Source organism: Rhinolophus sinicus, chromosome 18 (genome assembly GCF_057876585.1).
Source record: "Rhinolophus sinicus isolate RSI-liver-muscle chromosome 18, RSI-T2T, whole genome shotgun sequence".
NCBI classification, from domain to species: domain Eukaryota; kingdom Metazoa; phylum Chordata; class Mammalia; order Chiroptera; family Rhinolophidae; genus Rhinolophus; species Rhinolophus sinicus.
In genome coordinates this window covers 24,074,839-24,094,119 of record NC_142518.1, presented here as the reverse complement: position 1 = coordinate 24,094,119, position 19,281 = coordinate 24,074,839, and the positions used below count along the sequence as shown (strand labels likewise).

The 19,281-nt window shown below is 34.9% G+C and overlaps 1 protein-coding gene across 8 annotated transcripts in view; it reads left to right on the top strand.

Moving 5' to 3' along the window:
- The window catches only part of DMD (dystrophin), a 2,122,179-nt gene that overhangs the window by 697,566 nt on the left and 1,405,332 nt on the right, over positions 1-19,281 (top strand). For all 8 annotated transcript variants that reach the window (XM_074323910.2, XM_074323908.2, XM_074323912.2 and 5 more), the window contains exon 13: positions 1,465-1,584. In XM_074323910.2, the coding sequence (XP_074180011.2) occupies positions 1,465-1,584 (120 nt within the window). The remainder of the gene's footprint in view (positions 1-1,464; positions 1,585-19,281) is intronic.

Genomic DNA, 19,281 nt, shown 5'->3' with positions numbered 1-19,281 from the left:
AAAAGACAAGTGTCGCTGAAACAGTATCAGATATGCAATTAGATTGGAGAGGTAGGCAGGTGCTAGATCATAGAAAGATTTCAGGTAAAGAATTTGGATTTTCCTACTTAGTGTGATGGAAATCCATTGGTTTTGATACAGAGTGACATATGATTTATAGATGAGCAGAAGAGAAGGAACCAGCAAAGGAGCTAAAAAACAGAGCTTGGTGAGGTGGGAGGATAATCAGGAGAGGGTGGTACATGAAGCTCGGGAGAAAAGGATAACAAGAATGAAGGAATGGTTAATTAAGTTAGGAATTGAAATGTCAAGTAAGATGATACCAAAAAAATGCATATTGGATTTGGGAACCTGGAGGTTGATGACAACCTTTATAAGAGATGTTCCAATGGGATAATGGGCAAAGAGAATAGTAGGGAAAGAAAGTAGAAAGGGTGGAAACAACCAGAGTGTCCTTCGATATATGATTGGATAAAAAAGATATGGTACATATATGTAATGGAATACTACTCTGCCATAAGAAAAGATGAAATACTGCCACTGGCGACAACATGGATGGATCTTGAGAATATTATGCTAAGCGAAATAAGTCAGACAGAAAAAGTTGAGAACCGTATGATTTCATTCATATGGGGGATATAAAACTGAAAGCAACAAACGAGCAAGACAAAAAAACTCATAGACATGGACAACAGTTTAGTGGTTACCAGAGGGAAGGGGTAGAGGGGGGAGGTAGAAGAAGAGGCTAAAGGGGGTCAAATATACGGTGATGGAAGGAGGACTTACTCTGGGTGGGGAACAGATAATGTAATATAGAATTGCACATTTGAAACCTATGTAATTAACAAATGTCACCCCAATAAATCTAATTTTAAAAAGAAAAAAATATATTTTTTAGTGAAGAGGAACACGTATTAGGGCAGTAGCAGGAGGAATTTGTTGGGTCAAGAGAGTGTTTTCTTTTGGTTAATAATGGAGAACTTCAGTAGAGATGGTGGCATTGAAGATGCCAGAGGCAGCAGGTAATTTTAGGAGAAAAGTCCTTGAAAAGTGAGAGGAAGTGGGATAAGGGACAGAACATCCTACTGTACCTTTCTCAACAGATGCTCTCTCTGGAGTCCCTCCCTTTCCGTCTTTCTGGCACCTCATACCGCCCTTTTTCTGTTTTTTGTTTTCGTTTTCTCCTGTTTTGTTTTGCTACGAGTCCACATTCCTGTTTGTAATCCTTGGTTCCCCCCGTTTTCTGTTTTCAGTAAAGTCTCCTTATGCAAAAAAAAAAAAAAAAAAAAAAGAGTTCCATTAATGGTAGAAATGTGCACATTTTGCTGAGCATCATAGCAGAAAATTTGCTTGGAATGGTTCTTGTTTAGTAGAAAAATCACATTACTCAAAGCATGGCAGAAATAATAAATCACATACATTTGGGAAGAAATTTTAATTTCCTTTAAAAAATTTCTCTTTCAGGTGCTTCAAGAAGACCTAGAACAGGAACAAGTCAGGGTTAATTCTCTCACTCACATGGTGGTGGTAGTAGATGAATCCAGTGGAGAGCATGCAACCGCGGCTTTGGAAGAACAACTTAAGGTCAGATTATTTTCTCCAGCACACTAAATCTGTCATTTAAAGGAATGAATTGCTATTCAGAAAATACTTAGAAAATTTATCATGTAATTTGTATATTATAAATATCTAGAATGCAATATGTTTATTTAGACTAATTCAGATTATGTCCCATTTGTGCCTAATTACCTTTCATTAAGTATATATACACTGTTCATACTAGCTTCCTGGCCTTTGGGGAAATATATAAATGCATATATATATAAATGCATATATATATATATATATACATATATATATATACATACACACACACACACACATATATACATATATATGTTATAGTCGAATAACATGTATTAGAGAATTGATCAGGGGAATATTATTTATGCCCACTTCAAACCTATAGTCTAAGAAAAGACAAAGGTAAAAAAAAAAACACAAAAAAGGGTCATATTCAGTCAAATAATGATAAATTGAACACCTTCAGTATATTTTTTATTGGAAACCTTCACTTGTCGTCTTGATGAGGGCACAGAAGCATGTTTAAGTCATTTAAGTTGTGTTGGAGCAGATACTTAGCCATTCAAGACCTCATTCAACCTGAGTCATGGTAATTGTGTCCTTGGAAACATGACCAGTACTTGTAAAGAAAGGGTAATGTGGATATTATCATATTGTTATCTTTGGTTCCTAATTGGGAATAATAAAGTTTTACTGTAGAAAATGAAAGCAATTTCAACAAAGCATATATATATATATGATTGGTGCAAAAATAATTGCGGTTTAAAGGGTTAAAAATAATTGCAAAAACCTCAATTACTTTTGTACCAGCTATATATTTATGAACATCAACAATAGGGAAAATGCAATTTATTATTCTAAATGTGACATGTTCTCATATATACACAAAGTTGAGATTCCAAATCTAATGATCACATAAGTGCTCTTCCTGGAGACAATTTAAATACAAATTGTAGAATATTTGTTACATAGATATATACACAACTATAGATTACATTGGAGGCATTCACTGTACTCACCAAATGCCTGCCTTTCCTTTGTGATAGTCAGGGGCCAATAGTCTGACATGTCTAAGGATCTAATCAACGTGGGTTTAAAATAGTTTTATCAGCTCAAGGTTGTTCTAAACATAGTTTCTCTTACCTAACCTATGACAAGGTTTCTTTAAGCTTTATCTCTGTTTTGTTCTCTTTTTGTGTTGTGTTTTTTTTTGTTGTTGTTGTTGTCTTTTAATCCCGGTGAAATGTCATTTTCTAAGGTTACTACTTTAGACTGTGGCTCTACAACAATGTTATCTCACTTTCCTTCATTAAATAACAAAGAAAAAACTCTTAAACTGCTGCAACTGAGCATTTAATACGTAATAGTGACACATGTTAATTGCTTATGTTTCAATGAAATTGTAGGGATTACAGATCTAAAAAGGCTTGTGACACCTGATATTATATCATTGCGTATATGATCAAATATATTGTGCGCATGCGCGCACACACACGCTCATGACCAGCTTATTACAGAACACTACTGTACCCATTTTAAGGAATTCTATAGTTGTGATTCAGTAGAGTAACTAATTATAGAATGGTAAAAATCTAATGCTCGACATTTCTCAGAAATTTTCAGAAAAGACAAGAGAAGGCTGGGGGAGGGCAGGGGTTGGGAGGGCAGACTGGTTAAAAAAATAATGGCGGAAATTTTTCTAAGTCATAGAGTATTACCAGTTAAAATAACAACATCCATTTTGGCATCACCAGACCTAGTACTACTAGCTCTGGAATATAATTATTCCAAGGTGATGGCTATGGGACTAGGCCACCCAGGAAAGTAGTCCACAGAACTCATAGATGGTGACTGGGTTAGATCTCAGGTAGGATAAATTAAGAGTGGTGGCCCTAAGCTTTTCTATATCAATTATCCTACTTTCTTTCGTTTTCTACCTTATCTGCCTTAATTTCTTTGACCCAGAGACATCTACTAAAATATCTGTGCATGTATTGGCTATCCCTAATTCACACAAACTCAATCTCCCTTTTTGCATGAGTACCTCCTGCTTAATTCGTGTTGACCACTGCCTCCCGTCCTACCCTTTTCCTTTTAACCTCCTTTCCCCATTTGATACCCTCACTTCCCTCCATATTGCTCCTTACTGTCACCTGACTTTAGATAATCTGACTTTAGATAATCGGTTAGGAGGAATTCAGTGGTGAGAAAGTTCCTGCTTTAACCTTTCTTTTCATTCCATCAGTTTCCTCAGTCCCAGAGGAATCCATGCTTGGATTCTTTGCCTTATTTGTCCATTGGAGTGAATTGCCCTGGAATGTTGGGCTCTCATTTACTGACTTTGAAATTTGGATGATTCTTTCTTCGGTTCTTTGCAAATGATATAATCTTGTCTTACCTAGTTTAATTTCTAAAAGGAAAGGGACGAGGAAGAGAAGTTGGTAGAGGAGGAGGAGAGAAAAAAATAATGAAGGATAAAAAGATAGATAGACAAATACATTAGAGGAGCCATTTAAACAGCATCATAAACATCCTCTGTACCTGATAAGAATCCCATGTGTGCGTCAGAGACCGTGGACCATCATATGTTTCATACTGGGCCCAGAGGAATTCTGTCAGAAGTAATAGGAAGAGTTTTAGGAAAGAGAAAGAGGTATATGGACTCATACAAGAAAAAAAAGAAAAAAACAAAAACAAAAACTGGCTGGGACCTGAGAAGAATCCTTGAGGGCTTTTATTGGAGTGAGGTCTTGTCATCCATAGCTATTACCCAAGGTCTGGTAGTATCGAATGTTCACCCCACACCTTCTTTCTCCACCAGTGTCTCCCACATCACCACAGTGCCTTAATCCATTTCACTGGAGTTTGCTGAAGTATCATCCAGAGCCTCAAAATGAATACCCAGGGGTCTTTAGTTAAGAGATGGCAGATTGGGAAAACTAGGAAAGGAAGTCCTTGATTTTACTACAATAAGAGAGAGATGTGGACTTATCTTGAGTTCGAATTCTAAAAATAACTCCTCATAGAATATCTTTACATGTGTTGACTTAGTTCTGTGAACTCCGTTGTAAGTTAGATTTCCTCTAACTTTCAAACACTTTTTGAAGTCTTTTTCAAAAGTTTGAAGAAAAACAAAGTTAGGTCAGAACATATGCTGAGGGATTCTGAAAGAGGGCATGGCTTATGAAGGATAATATTCTGAAAAGTGCAGTAAATTAAAAGTGCAGTAAATTAATTTGATTCGCTCTCTCAGAGGTTCAGCTTGTCCCTCAGCAATGTCATCCCGGTTAGAAATTTGTCCTTACCTTTAGAGGCTTCTAGGATATCAGAATGTTAGTCTGATTTGTAAGCAATGATGCCAATTAAGTAATTTCATTGAGAAAGCACTTGGCTAAGTAACTGACATGGCTATTTATGTAGTCTTCAGTCCTGGAAGAGCTTGCCATGTCTCTTGCTAAGCATTCTGCATTTCATTTTTTATTGTTTCAGTGAGTACTTGTAGTGTTCTTACTAATGTCCCAAGGATTGTGGTGGGCAACAGTGGTCAAAGAGTGAACAAAACAGAATTTGTCACCTTCTTCCCAGGTTAGGAGTGAGTAATTTATGAGCCAATTGCCGTCTTTGAAACTTGAAACAGTGGTAGCCATTTCTCAGGTTACCTCTTTGAAATCAAACGCTGATTCCTTGTCATCCATGTTCACCATGGTAGACATGGTAGGCTTGGAGATTGCTCTCTTGGTACTCGTAAACTAGCAGAAGAAATAGATATTAATTAAATCTACCAAAATGAGCCAATATTTTAGGATGGTCATAACTTCCTTCTATGAAGGAAAGGAAAAAGGTTTTCTAATAACAAATTAATCTGACTTAAATTGAAGTTTGAAGGCATGAAATGATTCCCTAGGAAAGTGATGATTAAGCTGGGATTTAAAGGTTACATTGGAGGGAACTGTATAAAGTGTGTGTAAAGGGGATTGGTGGAGGTGGGTACAGTTTCCAGGAAGGAGAAACAGAGTATCAATTGTGCATGTTACCCACAACAAACTGAAAAAGGGCCCATTTAGCTACCACATTGTCAGAAGAGTGATGCTAAAGGAGCCTAGGCAGGTAGACAGAGACTTACCTTAAGAATTCGAATTAGTGTGTGACACTAAATTCCACAATAATTCTTTCAGTCAAAAACCACACTTTGAGCAGCAGCTGTCTGCCAGGATGACAGATGGGACTACAGTGGTGAAGGGAGGGAAGGGCGCAACAGTCATGGTACCTGTCCTCCTGGACCTGCACTAATCAAATGCAACTAAATGTAAAATGATGGTCATGATGAGTTTAATGTGACAAAAATGTAAATTGCTAGATGACCTATCTTGCTCTAGAAGGTCAGAAAAGTAGAGGTGAATTAGGCAACACTGAAGAGTAGGGAAGTATTCCAGACAGAAGAACAGTATTTATTTACTCATTTGGCAAATATATGTTGCATACTCACTAGGTGCTAGCCAAAAGTCTAAGCTTTGAGGTTGTGTGGACAGAACATAAATCATTCCTCAATGAAGCATATATACTAAGTATACATCATAATAAATAAACAAGTTTTATGCTATAAAAAAGGTGTTAAGAACCACAAGGAAAAATAGACCAAGGAAGGGAGCAGTTTGACATGAAGTAGTCGGGAAATTTTATTGAGAAAGTAGCATTTAAGAAACAAAAACTCATAGACACAGACAATAGTTCAGTTTTTCAGAAGGTAAGGGGGGCGGAGTGGATGGTAGAAGAGGGTAAAGGGGGTCAAATATATGGTGATGAAAGAACTGACTCTGAGTGGGGAATACAAAATGCCATAGATAGTAGTAGATGTAACCTGTATAACCTTGTAACCTATGTAATTTTACTGACCATTGTTACCCCAATTTTAATTCAAAAAAAAAGGGAGAGAAAGTAGCATTTGAGCAAGAACTAAAAGTAAGGGAGGTGTTTGGAGGTGCATAGGTCCCATGGGGCCATTTACATTTGAAAAACTGAAAAAAGACTCTAAATGTAGTATAACGGAAGCCTACTGTTCTAGGGAGATAGCTGTTTTCCAGTAGAAAAAGAAAGGCCCCCAAACATGGATAGGCCCATAGCTGGTGGGAGATGCTGTAATAAAAACACCTTCTGGAGCAAAGGCAGAACTATTGAAATCCCTTTTTTAGATACTGCGTTCTTCTGTACAAGTTAATACTTGAGAGTCCAGCTAGATGTATTAAAGGTGTCTAAGGTTGCAGCCCCAGGAGAGTTTCTGGCATATAAAAGGCATTGGGATTATTTTGTTACATGTTGTTAAAGTTACTGTCTACCATTTTGGAGAATTAAAGTTATATCCGAAGAGCGGATGCTGACAAGCATGCCTTTTTGGAAAAGAATAGCCTGGAAAATGAATTTTAGAACAGATTATTAAACATAAGGCTGTACACACCTACTCAGTTTCTTGCTCATCTGATGAAGTCAGTAAACTTGGAATGTTTTGGAGGAATAATTCTAAAGATGAGAAAGGCCTCTAAGAGCTAAGATACATTCACTAAAATCCAGACATGAAAACCAACTGTACATCAGATGACATTAAACTATTTGCACAAATATTATGTGGTATTAAGATAAATTCTTTGGTGGATTTATGAAATTGGTCGATCCAGTGGAATGGAATGAATATAAAGTATTATATTTGATTTCCCTAAAGTATTTTGCAAAGCCTCCCATGATATGTGTGTGGATAAGGTGAGCATTCCTATCTGTACATGGGTTGGTGGAGAACGTCTGTGTTTTAATATATTTTTCCTGATTACTGATTGATGTGCCAGAGAATTGGACTGAAAATAATTGGACTGCTATATTCAACCTGCAATGTCAGAAAATTTGGGGGAGAGAAGCCATTTGAGGATTTAGCGGGGCACTGTGTAAATTTCACCCAGACAGAAGTGGTTAATGGACGATTTCCTCTCCCACGTGACTTTGGAAAATGCAATATCCTGTGAAGTTAGAATGTCACATACAAATGTCGTATACTCATATTTCACTTTTTAAATCACAAAAAGTATGTTTATTGGAAATTTTGCTGCTTATAAAACGCAGTATCTGTAAATCAATTTAGTAAGCTTTTAATAAGAAAGGTCTGACTTCCCACCCATACACGTCAATGTAAATATATATGTATATAACTGTATACAAATGTGCATATATATATACACATATACCTATACATTTACATTTATGTTTTTCTCTATGTATGGTTGTACCGTGTTTCCCCGAAAATAAGACCTAGACGGACAATCAGCTCTAATGTGTCTTTTGGAGCAAAAATTAGTATAAGACCCAGTATTTTATTATATTATATTATATTATATTATATTATATTATATTATATTATATTATATTATAAAACCCGGTCTTATAGTAAAATTATAGTAAAAAAATATAAGACCCGGTCTTATAGTAAAATAAGACCGGGTCTTATATTAATTTTTACTTTAAAAGACGCATTAGAGCTGATTGTCCGGCTAGGTCTTATTTTTGGGGAAACACAGTATATATGTATACATATATATGTGCATATGTTTGTATCTGTCTATATCCAGCATTTCTTACATTTTTTGCATGTTCGTTATTTTTTCTTTGCTCCTGTCACAATTTCCCAAGGTGAAGCCTGTACCATCAACCCCTGGAAGTCCTTTCCTGCATTCTTACCTGTCTTCAATCTCCATAATATCTCAAAAACCTACTTAGTACAGCTTCTCCTCTGCTTAAAATCCTTAGTCATTTTCTGTCTGCAGAGTCTGATCACTTAGGCCTACAATGATTTTTATTACCTGACCCCTATCTGTCTCTCAATGCTTATCTCCTATTGGCCCCCTCATATCTCTCAACCTATATTCTATTTCTGTAAGCCATTTCTGATACTCTGTATGTCTTTCTACGTGCTATTCCTGTTACTCAGAATATTCATGTTCATCATGCCTGCTTTGAAAACTCAGTTCACATTTTTCTCCATGATGCTGGTTTTTTTTCCATAGGGATGACCACTCCCTTTTTTGTGCCATCTCTGTACCATAATTATGCCCCTATTGTTTGGAAGGAAAAGAGTCTGCTAAAAAGTAGTTGTCCAGAAAGACTATAATTATAATGTCTGCTTTTCTATCATGGTTTGAAAATGGAGTATTTAATTAAAAGTGTTGATAGTACATACTTTGGGGATAATTTTGGGGAAAAGTCTATGTTATGTTAAAGCTTATACAATTAAGAAATACAGATTATTTATGAAGAAGAATATGGATGAAAACATTTTTGATGCTTCTCTCTAGCTTCTAGTTTTATGATTGGTGGATCAGTAGCATGTTTAAAAATAATCGTAACTTCAAATGTGATAGAAATAATTTCACTAAGCCAAGTGTCAACAATTGTTGCTCATGAAGCAATGATTACAATTATTAGCACTCTGTGTGCTCCTTATATTTCCAAAAATGATACATAATTTGTATGTAATGTTATCCCTATTTCACAAATGAAAAAGCCAATGCATAATGAAGTTAAATCCAAGTTCATGTAGCATGCAAGTGGCAGAGCTGGGACTGGTACCCAGATCTGTGTGACGCCTCGGTCAGTGCTTTCTCTTAATCTCTCAATTTCTTAGGAGAAAATTACTATATGACCTTGAGAAAATTATTGCAAGGGAAATACATGCAAGTATGTTTATAATTAGAAATTTTATGCATCCTTTATGCAATCTTTACGATTAGAAATGTTAATTCTAATACCTGTGATCTAGAGTGAACTCTGACCTGTTCTGATCTCTGACAAAAATATAAACTTTACACTATGGGACAAAATTTTTTAAATTTTTTTTTATTTGAATACCCAGAAAAGCACACAAATCATAATAATAGCTTGAACGCTTCACAAAGGTAACACATCCGTAATTCCACACCCAGATGCACAGATAGTATGTTACCAGTAATCACGAAGTCCCCAGCAAACCCTATCATAGTCACAAAATTTTCCCACCTCCTCAAAGATAATCTGTATCCTGATTTATAATACCTCAGATTAGTTTTATTTTTAATTTAATGTACATGGAATGGCATATTATATATAGTTTCACAACTGACTTTTTTCAGTCAGTATTATGTTTGTGAGATTCATCCATGTTGCGTGTATAATTAGTTCATTAATTTTCATGGCTGCATAGTATTCCTTTTTTGTGAAGATAGCGCAATTGAATTATACATTCTACTGGTCAGGAAATTTGGGGTGTTTGCAGTTTGGGACCATTATGAACAATGCTGCTGTGAAAATAATTGTACATATCCTTTGGTGAATATGTGTATGCCTTTGTATTGGGTACACACCTGGGATTGGAATTGTTAGGTTGTTGGGTATATGTATATTTAACTTTATGAGTATTACTATAAAGTTTTCCAAAGTTGATGTGTAAATTTATATTCTCATCAGTAGTGAATAAAGGTACAAATTGCTTCATATCCTCTTTAATACTTGATATTTCAGATTTTTAATTGGAGCCTTTATGGCGGCCTTGTAATGGCATCTCTTGTTTTCAGTTGCACGTATTGATGACTAAGGAGGTTAAGCGCTATTACAATTGTTTACTTACTGCCTATTTGAAAAACCTATTTTTTGGAACATCTAGTTTTTGATTAGATTGTCAGTATTTATCTTAGTGATTTGTTGCAGTTATTTTAAATATACATATATATATTATATTCTGAATTTTAATCCTTTGTTGATTATCTATATTACTATTTCTTTTTTTAAACTAGATGTCTTGCATTTTTACTCATTAATGATATCTTTTTTAATAAACAAAAGTTTTAAAATCGGTGTACTTCACTTCGGTATTTTCTGTTATGGTGGTAGTGTATTTTTGTTACAAGTTTTAAAAATAAAATTTCCTACTCTAAGACTCAGAAGATATTCTCCTGGATTGTCATATCGGGACTTTTTTTCCCATTTAGATCCAATTGAAATAGCATGATTTATAGCAAAGACCATTCTGCAGTGTCACCTTTAATAAAATGCCTATATTTGCATGGGTCACTTTATGGACTCTAGTAGGTTTTGTGTGTGCATCTGCCTATACTTATTCCAATGCTACATTGTTTTAATTATGATACATTTTGATATCTGGTAGTATGGTAAAAGAAAAATTGAACCAGATGGTAAAACAGGCAAGGCAGAGTTTATTCAAGACTATTGCAATTAGGGATCAAGACCATTGCTATCGGGAAGAGATAACTCAGTTCCACTGAACTCAGGGTGGGAAAGTTTGTAAGGGCTGGGATGAGGTAGCATAAAAGCAATGGAAGACGTTATGGTTATGGGATTGGATAGTTAATGTGATTATGCCATCTGTGTTTGCTAATTGTTCCTTATCAGAGTTAGCCTCCTACCCTTCCATGGAGTTTGGGACACAGAGGCACTTTTTTTACTTGATAATTACATTTCAAGGGGATGGCTCCCAGGTTCTTGAGAAAGACATTCTTGGGTTGTGGAATATTTACATCTCAAAGGGGCAGAGAAAAATTTTATAAATACAAGTTTTCTTATTATGTACTCTAAGAAAAGGGCAGTGGGGCTTATACCGTGTTTCCCTGAAAATGAGACCTAGCTGGACCATCAACTCTAATGCGTCTTTTGGAGCAAAAATTAATATAAATTAATATAAGACCCTTATTTTACTATAAGTAACATAAGACTGGGTAATATAATATCATATAATATAATAGTATAATATAATACCAGGTCTTACATTAATTTTGGCTCCAAAAGACGCATTAGAGCTGATTGTCTGGGTAGGTCTTATTTTTGGGGAAACAGGGTAGTCTAGAGTTTATAGTCAAGCTCAAAGGAACACTAAATCCATTTTGGTCAGCGTAAGCCCTTCATATTTGTTTTCTCCTTTTTGAAGATTATTTTGGCTACCCTTGTTCATTTACGTTTCCATATAAATTTTAGATTCAGCTTGTCCCCCTCCCCAAATGTTGTGGTCTTAATTGGATTTCATTGAATATGTAGGCGAATTTGTGGTGAATTGGTATCTTTATTACATACAGTGTTCAATTCATGAATATGGAATAGCTTTCCACTTATTTAAGTCTTTGTTTTCTCTCAGTAATGTCTTGTGTTTTTCAAGATAGTGGGTCTTAGACTTTTTATGAGATTTATTCCTAGGTTTTTGAAATTTTTGCTGTTGTTGTAAATGCTATCTTTTTAAAATTTCATTTTCTATTTGTCTGTTGCTGATATGGAGAAATACAACTTGATTTTTGTTTCTCGGCCTTGTATCCAGAGACCATGCTAAATTTACTTATGAATTTAAATAGTTTATCTATAGCATCACTCAGGTGTACATGTACAGGTTGTTTGTGAGTCATGACAGTTTTACTTCTCCCTTTCCAATTATTCATTTGGTTAATTTTTCTTGCCTTGTTGTGCTGTGTACTTTAGTACAATGAGATTATTCTTACTACCTGCTTCTCATTTTAGGTCTCTGAGGTGAGGCTTTTAGTAAATTACCATAAAGTGTGATATTTCCTGCAGGTTTGATGTAGATGCCTTTTATTCCTAGTGTTCTAAGAGGACTACTGGGTGCTGAATTTTATCAAACCTTTTTGTCAGGATCACTTGAGATGATCATATTCGTTTTCTCCTTTATACTGTTAATATGTAAAACCACATTTCTTTTACATATTAACAGCATAAAGCTAATTTACTATTTTCTAATATTAAAATAGTCTTGCATTGCTGAGATAAACCAAACATGGATGATATAGATATAATCCTTTTTATTTGTTGCTAGATTTCTTTGCGACATTTGCTAACATTTGATTTAGAGTTTTCCCGTTGTATCCACGAAAGAAATTGGCCTATTGTTTTCCTTATGATATACCTGATTACGCAGCCTTGTGAACTTGCCATTTATGCCTGGAATTTTCTTTCTGGGGAAGTTTTAAATGAAAAATTCAATATATTTAATAGACTTAAGACTTTCTCTTTTTGATTTTCATTATTTGATTTATCTCCATTTTCCAGATTTTCTATTTTTTGGGTCAGTTTGAGTGGTTTGTGTCTTTCTAGGAATTTTTCTATTACATCTAAAATGACAAATATATTCATGTAAAGTTCTGTTCAGCCCAGAGAGTATTTAATAATCTTTTTATTAGTTATCAGTGTTTGAAACTTAGGTAGTATGATATAAAACTATGACTTTCTAGCCTCCTTGGAAAAAGCAAGTGATTGGATGATCCTTGGCGTGTTTTCCTGCATGTTAACTTCAGTAGGAATCGAATAGCTCTGCCCCCTTTAGCATGAGACCTCCATTTAGCTACAGTCTACCCATCCCTCCCCGTCCTCTTACACCTAAATTATTTTGTGCGTTTTACTATTTATACACAGTAGAACTGGTGATTTCTTATAGATGGAATATTCCAAAGCCAACAGTTACAATGAAGCATAAAAGCATATCTGTTTTTCTTTCCCTTGATCACAAATAAGACACATATTGGAGCATTCTCCTGGTTTAAAAATGTAAAAGTCAAAGATTTTCAACTCCTGTACAAAACATAAGTCATAATAGACCATAGATAACATTTGAACACAGTAATTTTAGTGTCATGCTGAAATGTTTCACTGTATTCTGTATTAAAATCCTGTTGTGCTCTAGATTTATCACATCTGGAAACAAAAGCTCATTTTCCATCAACTAGTCTCTCAGTCCTTACAATCACAGTCATCTTCATAATTCATCACAGTTTTCAGAGCATTTTCACATTTAGTGATCTCTGTCTGACCATAGCAGTAACCTAGTTTGGAGGGTACCAGGGCGGGTATTGTTGTCTCCGTTCCACTGGTGGGAAAACTAAACCATGGCAAGATTTAAGAATTTCCGGATAGATATTACCAAATTGGGCAACAGTAGATGTGGAACAAGAATTCAGGCCACCCAAATTCTTTAAGCCTATTGATGTTTAGCAGGTGAACAGATGCATAGATTTAATGTCCATTGTAAGTAATAAGGATCTAGAATTTGAGGTAGAGAGGACAGGATTTCCCAGGTGCCTCTCACTTCCTGTAGGTCTTCAAATTCACCATAAATAGTTCTATTGTTACCATAAACACTGGTAAGCAGGTATTTAATGAAGAAGGAAAAGAAAAAAAGCTTGAAGACAATACTTGGGAGAAAAGCCCCATATTGATAACCACAGTGGTGGTATATTTGACAATTAAGTTCACGAACTCATCCTAGAAAAAGTGCTGTGTGCCTCATTGCTGAATATCACTAGGGTCACTTTCGAAGTACTCCCCTTGGGAAGCTATCCACCGGCACTAGTGCCTAGTCCACCCTTCAAAGCAATTTTAGAACTCTTTTTCTGTAATGGCCATCAGAGCTGTCATCGTATTACCCTTGATGTCCTGAATGTCATCCAAATGTCTTCCTTTCAATATTTCCTTTATCTTTGGGTAAAGAAAGAAATGATTGGGGGCCAGATCAGGTGAGTAGGGAGAGTGTTCCAATACAATTATTTGTTTACTGGCCAAAAACTCCCTCACAGACAGTGCCGTGTGAGCTGGTGCATTGTCGTGATGCAAAAGCCATGAATTACTTGGCAAAACGTTCAGATTGTCTAACTTTTTCATGTACTTCCAAATAGTGAACTTGGTTAACTGTTTGTCCAGTTGGTACAAATTAATAATGAACAATCCCTCTGTTATCAAAAAAGGTTAGCAACATCATTGCAACAAGTTCGGGAACTTGTCAGACCTCGTGTGGGCTTGTAGCCGGACAGATCTGAGAATAAATCCCAGATCTTCAATTATATGAACTGTGTGGTCTTAGACAAGTTGCTCAGCCCATCGGAGTGTCGGTTTCCTCATCTGCAAACTGCATCTCCAAAAGTGACAGTCATGAGTTCCTTGAGTTCAGTCAGGAGTTATTAAAGGGTCATTTAAATAGCAGTGAGAATGATTTTCCAGACAAACCTCTAATAAGTGTTTCCTAATACATCAAAATATGTTTTATTTTTCTGCCATGGACCATAGGGTAGTCAGTGAAGATATAAGGCATGCCATTTTATACTATGCTGCTCCAGTTAACAGTCTGTAAAAACATGCAAAATTGAGAAAAGTATCATAGACTTGGCTAAACATTAGTCACTAATACTTTGCCCCATTTCTAGCCTCATAATGGGTTTTATTTTATCTCTTTCAATGAGTTTTTTGGTGTTATTTCTGTTTTACCAGTGGTAAGATGAAGTTGCTTATCCTTTCTAACTGTATAGCTGTTTATAAAGTAAGAAAGAAAAATCAAGAAATAAGTTATTTTTCAGAAGCTTCATTTCACATAAAATTCATTTAACTGGGAAGCATATTCCAGGGTCTTAACCTGCAGTAAAATGAGATGGGTTGCTTGCTGCCTCCCTCGCTTATGCATCCCACTTGCTGCATCATTGTGTGGTCCATGGCACATAATTGCTTCTTCCTTAGTGACATACTCCTGGGAACACTTTCTCTCTTAATGCCATTCTTGATGGGCACAGGTTAGCTATCACATTCTATCCCTGGCTTCAATAAATTCAAGGGTCAAGGTACTTAAGTTTTATCTCCCAGGCTTGTCAAATTTTCCTCAATTGCCTCTCTCCAAATGTTCTTTCGATAGCCATTTTTTACTTTTGCTTTGAAAAACCAACTCAGCCAAACAAAGGAACTCAGATGAGAAATGTCCTTGGCATGTATAACAATATGCGGTGCAAATTCAACGGGAGAGAAAAATCCTCTCCATTTCGAATCTGAGCATAAATGATAATGGAGTTGTGATTAAACCCCTGAAAATGTGTTAGAGTAAGTGAACTGACCTTTAGTTTCTTTTATTGCTGAGACAAAATGAGGACATAAATAAAAATTAATTTCGTCTTATCACTTCATGAGATGTTATAATTCATTTTTTATTTGTACATGTGTTGTTTACCTAGCTTTAAAAAATATGCATTACTTTTAAGTGCTCAAGGGATTCATGTAGTTAAATGGAAACTCAGACAAAGACTGATTTTTTTTTTCTCTAAGGAAGAAGTTTCTAATTCTAATGTAGTGATTCTTTAAGAAAGCTATCAGCTAGTTTCCTGTCATCCCACTCAATCCAACCCCTAACACTTGTGTAACAATTTGGTTGCAACCCTTCAGGCAATGATAGGAAACTGCATCTTTGAGTGATCATAGAGCTGACTGATAATCTTCCAGTTGCTTAACTCCATACTTTGTAATTCAAATTAGGGCCAATATTTCTAAGCAATAAACAAATAAATCCGTAAATTCAAGCACTATGTACATCTTTTTCTATTTGTGCACATGGCATTGCAAAAATCTGCCTGTGGGTAGACACATACAAGCCATTTCTGATTTACTTATCTAATTTTACTAAGATTAGTAAAAAGCACCATGCCCACATTGTCACAGAAGTGACTTAGATTTAGTTCATTGAGAGCTTTCTGAGAGAAAGATAGCTTTAAGCAGTGGAATGTGTTACTAAAAGGTGTGTGTGCTCTCTTGTGTTGGAAATCTTTGAAGAAAAGTATATTGAAGTTTAAACATGTGTTTGTAAAGATTTAGTAGTGAGTAGAGTAAAATAGATGATCCTTGGTAGTTTTAGAAGATTTGATATAAATACTATGATCAAGCAAAGGGTAAATAACCACCAATATTTATATACCGCATTTCAAATGAAAACTGCTTTCCAATATATAATCTTGTTCAATATTTGTAGCAATTCTTTAAGGGATTGGTATGGTTATTTTCTTTGAGAAAGATTAAATAATTTAGCCACAAATTTCCTGGAAAAGTCACTTGATTTCATTGGGGGTGTGTGTGAATAATAATACCAATGTCTCAAAGAATTGCCAGAGTTATTCTAAGGACGTTATGTATTTAACACATTTTTATAATTTGAGAAGACATATGCATGTTGGTAATCTAAGCAACTGCCTGACCTAAGACATAAATCCAAGTTTTTTTGGCTCTGGACACTTTTATCTTCCCCACATAAAAGCATTTGTTAAGTGATAACATTTATATTTGGGAAGTTGAGTCACCATTAATTATTTTTAAAAATTACTCTATTTGTATAATTTTAATTAATTTACTCTGGCAATTGAAATGTATTCTCTAAAATGTCCCCACTGTGACAAGTACCTCTTTATTTAACAGCTTTAGTTATGTGAGGTATTTTGTGATGCCATAGAATCAGCCTCTCTTAAATATGCCTTTCGTATCAGACTGCTCAGGCTGCCATAAGAAAATAGCACAGACAGGGTGGCTTAAACAACAGACCTTTACTTTCTCATAGTTCTGAAGACTAGAAGTCCAAGATCAAGGTATCATCACATTTGGTTTCTTCTGAGGCCTCTTTCCTTGGCTTGCAGATGACCACCTTCTCACTATGTCCTCACGTAGTCTCTCCTCTGTGCCCGCAATTCCCTGGGTCTTTCTGTGTGTCCAAATTTCTTCTTCTTATAAGGACATCAGTCAGATTGGATTAGAGCCCATTCTAACAGTCTCATTTTAATTTATCCTAATACAGTCACATTCTGGATAGAGGGGGACAGGGCTTCAACGTATGAATTTTAGGGCATAACAGTTCAGTCTGTTAACATCTCTATTCTGTAATTTTTGGCACATAGTATGTGTTCAGTTAATATTTGTTAAATTCATGAATGATGAATGAATTGGAGATTACCATTAACTGTAAGTTAAATTAAATATTGTCTGAATCATAAATCTGCTTAATGAATTATCAAAATCATCCATTGTAATTATTCGAATACAAAGGACATTTTTCATAACATTCTTGAAATAGTTGTCTTAACTGGGTTGGATATATACCTAAAATAATACTTATTATTAGTCTTGCTTGACTCATTCATATAATGAAAAATAAACTACAGTGTAAAGTGTATCACATTAATATATTTTGGAATCTCTATAAATTTAATAATCTTAAGCAACGTATATGGAGGTCTTTTTTAGGATTTCTTTTATAGGATGTTCTCTGCAGATAAATTGTAAACATCCATCTATAAGATTATAAACCTAAGATGCTACTTCAGTGGACCCTGCATTTGTGTGTATTGTAGCACTAGAGAGCAGGTGCTGTTTGGAAGTCTCAGTTCATTTTCTTTCATTTATGAAGATGATGCTCTGGTTTGAGTTTATCTCTTTCCCCTTTGACTCCCATCTCCACTGGGGTTGAATGGCTGCAATAAATATCCCACAATTTGCCCTTCTATATTACGTCATGAATTAGGTAGACAGTGTAGTTTATATCTGAGGGGTAAGGTTTTCTCTGTTTGAAGCTAAATATTTTTCACTACAAATCCATTAACAGATATGTTACATGCCTTTTTACCTGGTGCATACTGACACTGTCACTAGGAATTTCAGTAAAAGAACTTCTAATATGTTTTAGAAAAAAAATTCCCAAATACTAGCTTGTAATAATTAAACGGCTAATACTGTTGAATTCATTGATTTATGTTAGCACATTTCCTGTGGACATCTTGCATTACGATTTCAGTGCCTTGGCTTCTGTCATAAACTAATGTAATTTAAAGGAGTAGAGAGTGAAATCATAAAAAAAAAATACAAAAATCAGTTACATTATGCTAAAAGCAATAACATTTTCATTGACATTTTTGAAGAAAAACTGAGAACTCACTGTGACTGAGTTGCACATGAGTACATGATCATTTTAATACTATAGTAAAATGTTTATGCCTACTCCTTATTCATGCATGGGACTCCCTTTTTGAAAAGATGGCAAATTAAACACATTTTTGAAAAATTAGGTGGGCCTCCAAGCAACCTAGGCATAGGTGGATTTTGTCATGCTGCTAATTATATTTGTACTATTTGAATCATATGTTAATACCTTCTAGGTGGATCGATCCAAACATGTAACATCAAGTAAGGTAGAAATTATGTTGAGGATTATTTTAAATGCCAGATATAATTGTAAAACATATGAGTTATAAACAAGTTTTCTAGCTCTAACTCTGTACCAAATAAAACATGCTCATAATTTGAGATAGTTCTAATTGTTTTTCGACTTGCACAAAATCATTTTATTTTAATAGCATTTTTATTAAGGTAAATTGATATATAACATTATATTAGTTTCAGGTGTAGAACCTAATTCGATTTGTGTGTACACTACAAAATAATCACCACATTACATCTAGTTACCATCCATCTAGTTTTAAAGATCCAATGGCTATGGGAAAATAAATATCTTATTTATGAGAAAGTAAAAAAAAAGTTGAAATTTTAGGCTCTGAAGTGCATCATAATGGAGTTGAAATAAATGATACAATTTTTTTGGTTTTAAAACACTCCCTTTGCACACAGATCATCACAGCATAGATTTTTTTTTTCATCTAAAAACCATTGGTACTTGGTTTATGTTACATATTAAAGTAGTGTGCGCACAAAGACAGCGGCATGCTAAGGATCTGGCACTTGGTACTCAGAGAATAGTATGATTTTCTCACTAGAATAGCTTAGAGAGACAGTCATTTTAAATGCTTTGTAATAATTCAAATAATTTTTTTAAATCCACATGTGAATATAATTTATCAATAATAATTTTCTTCTACAATCAGGATATAA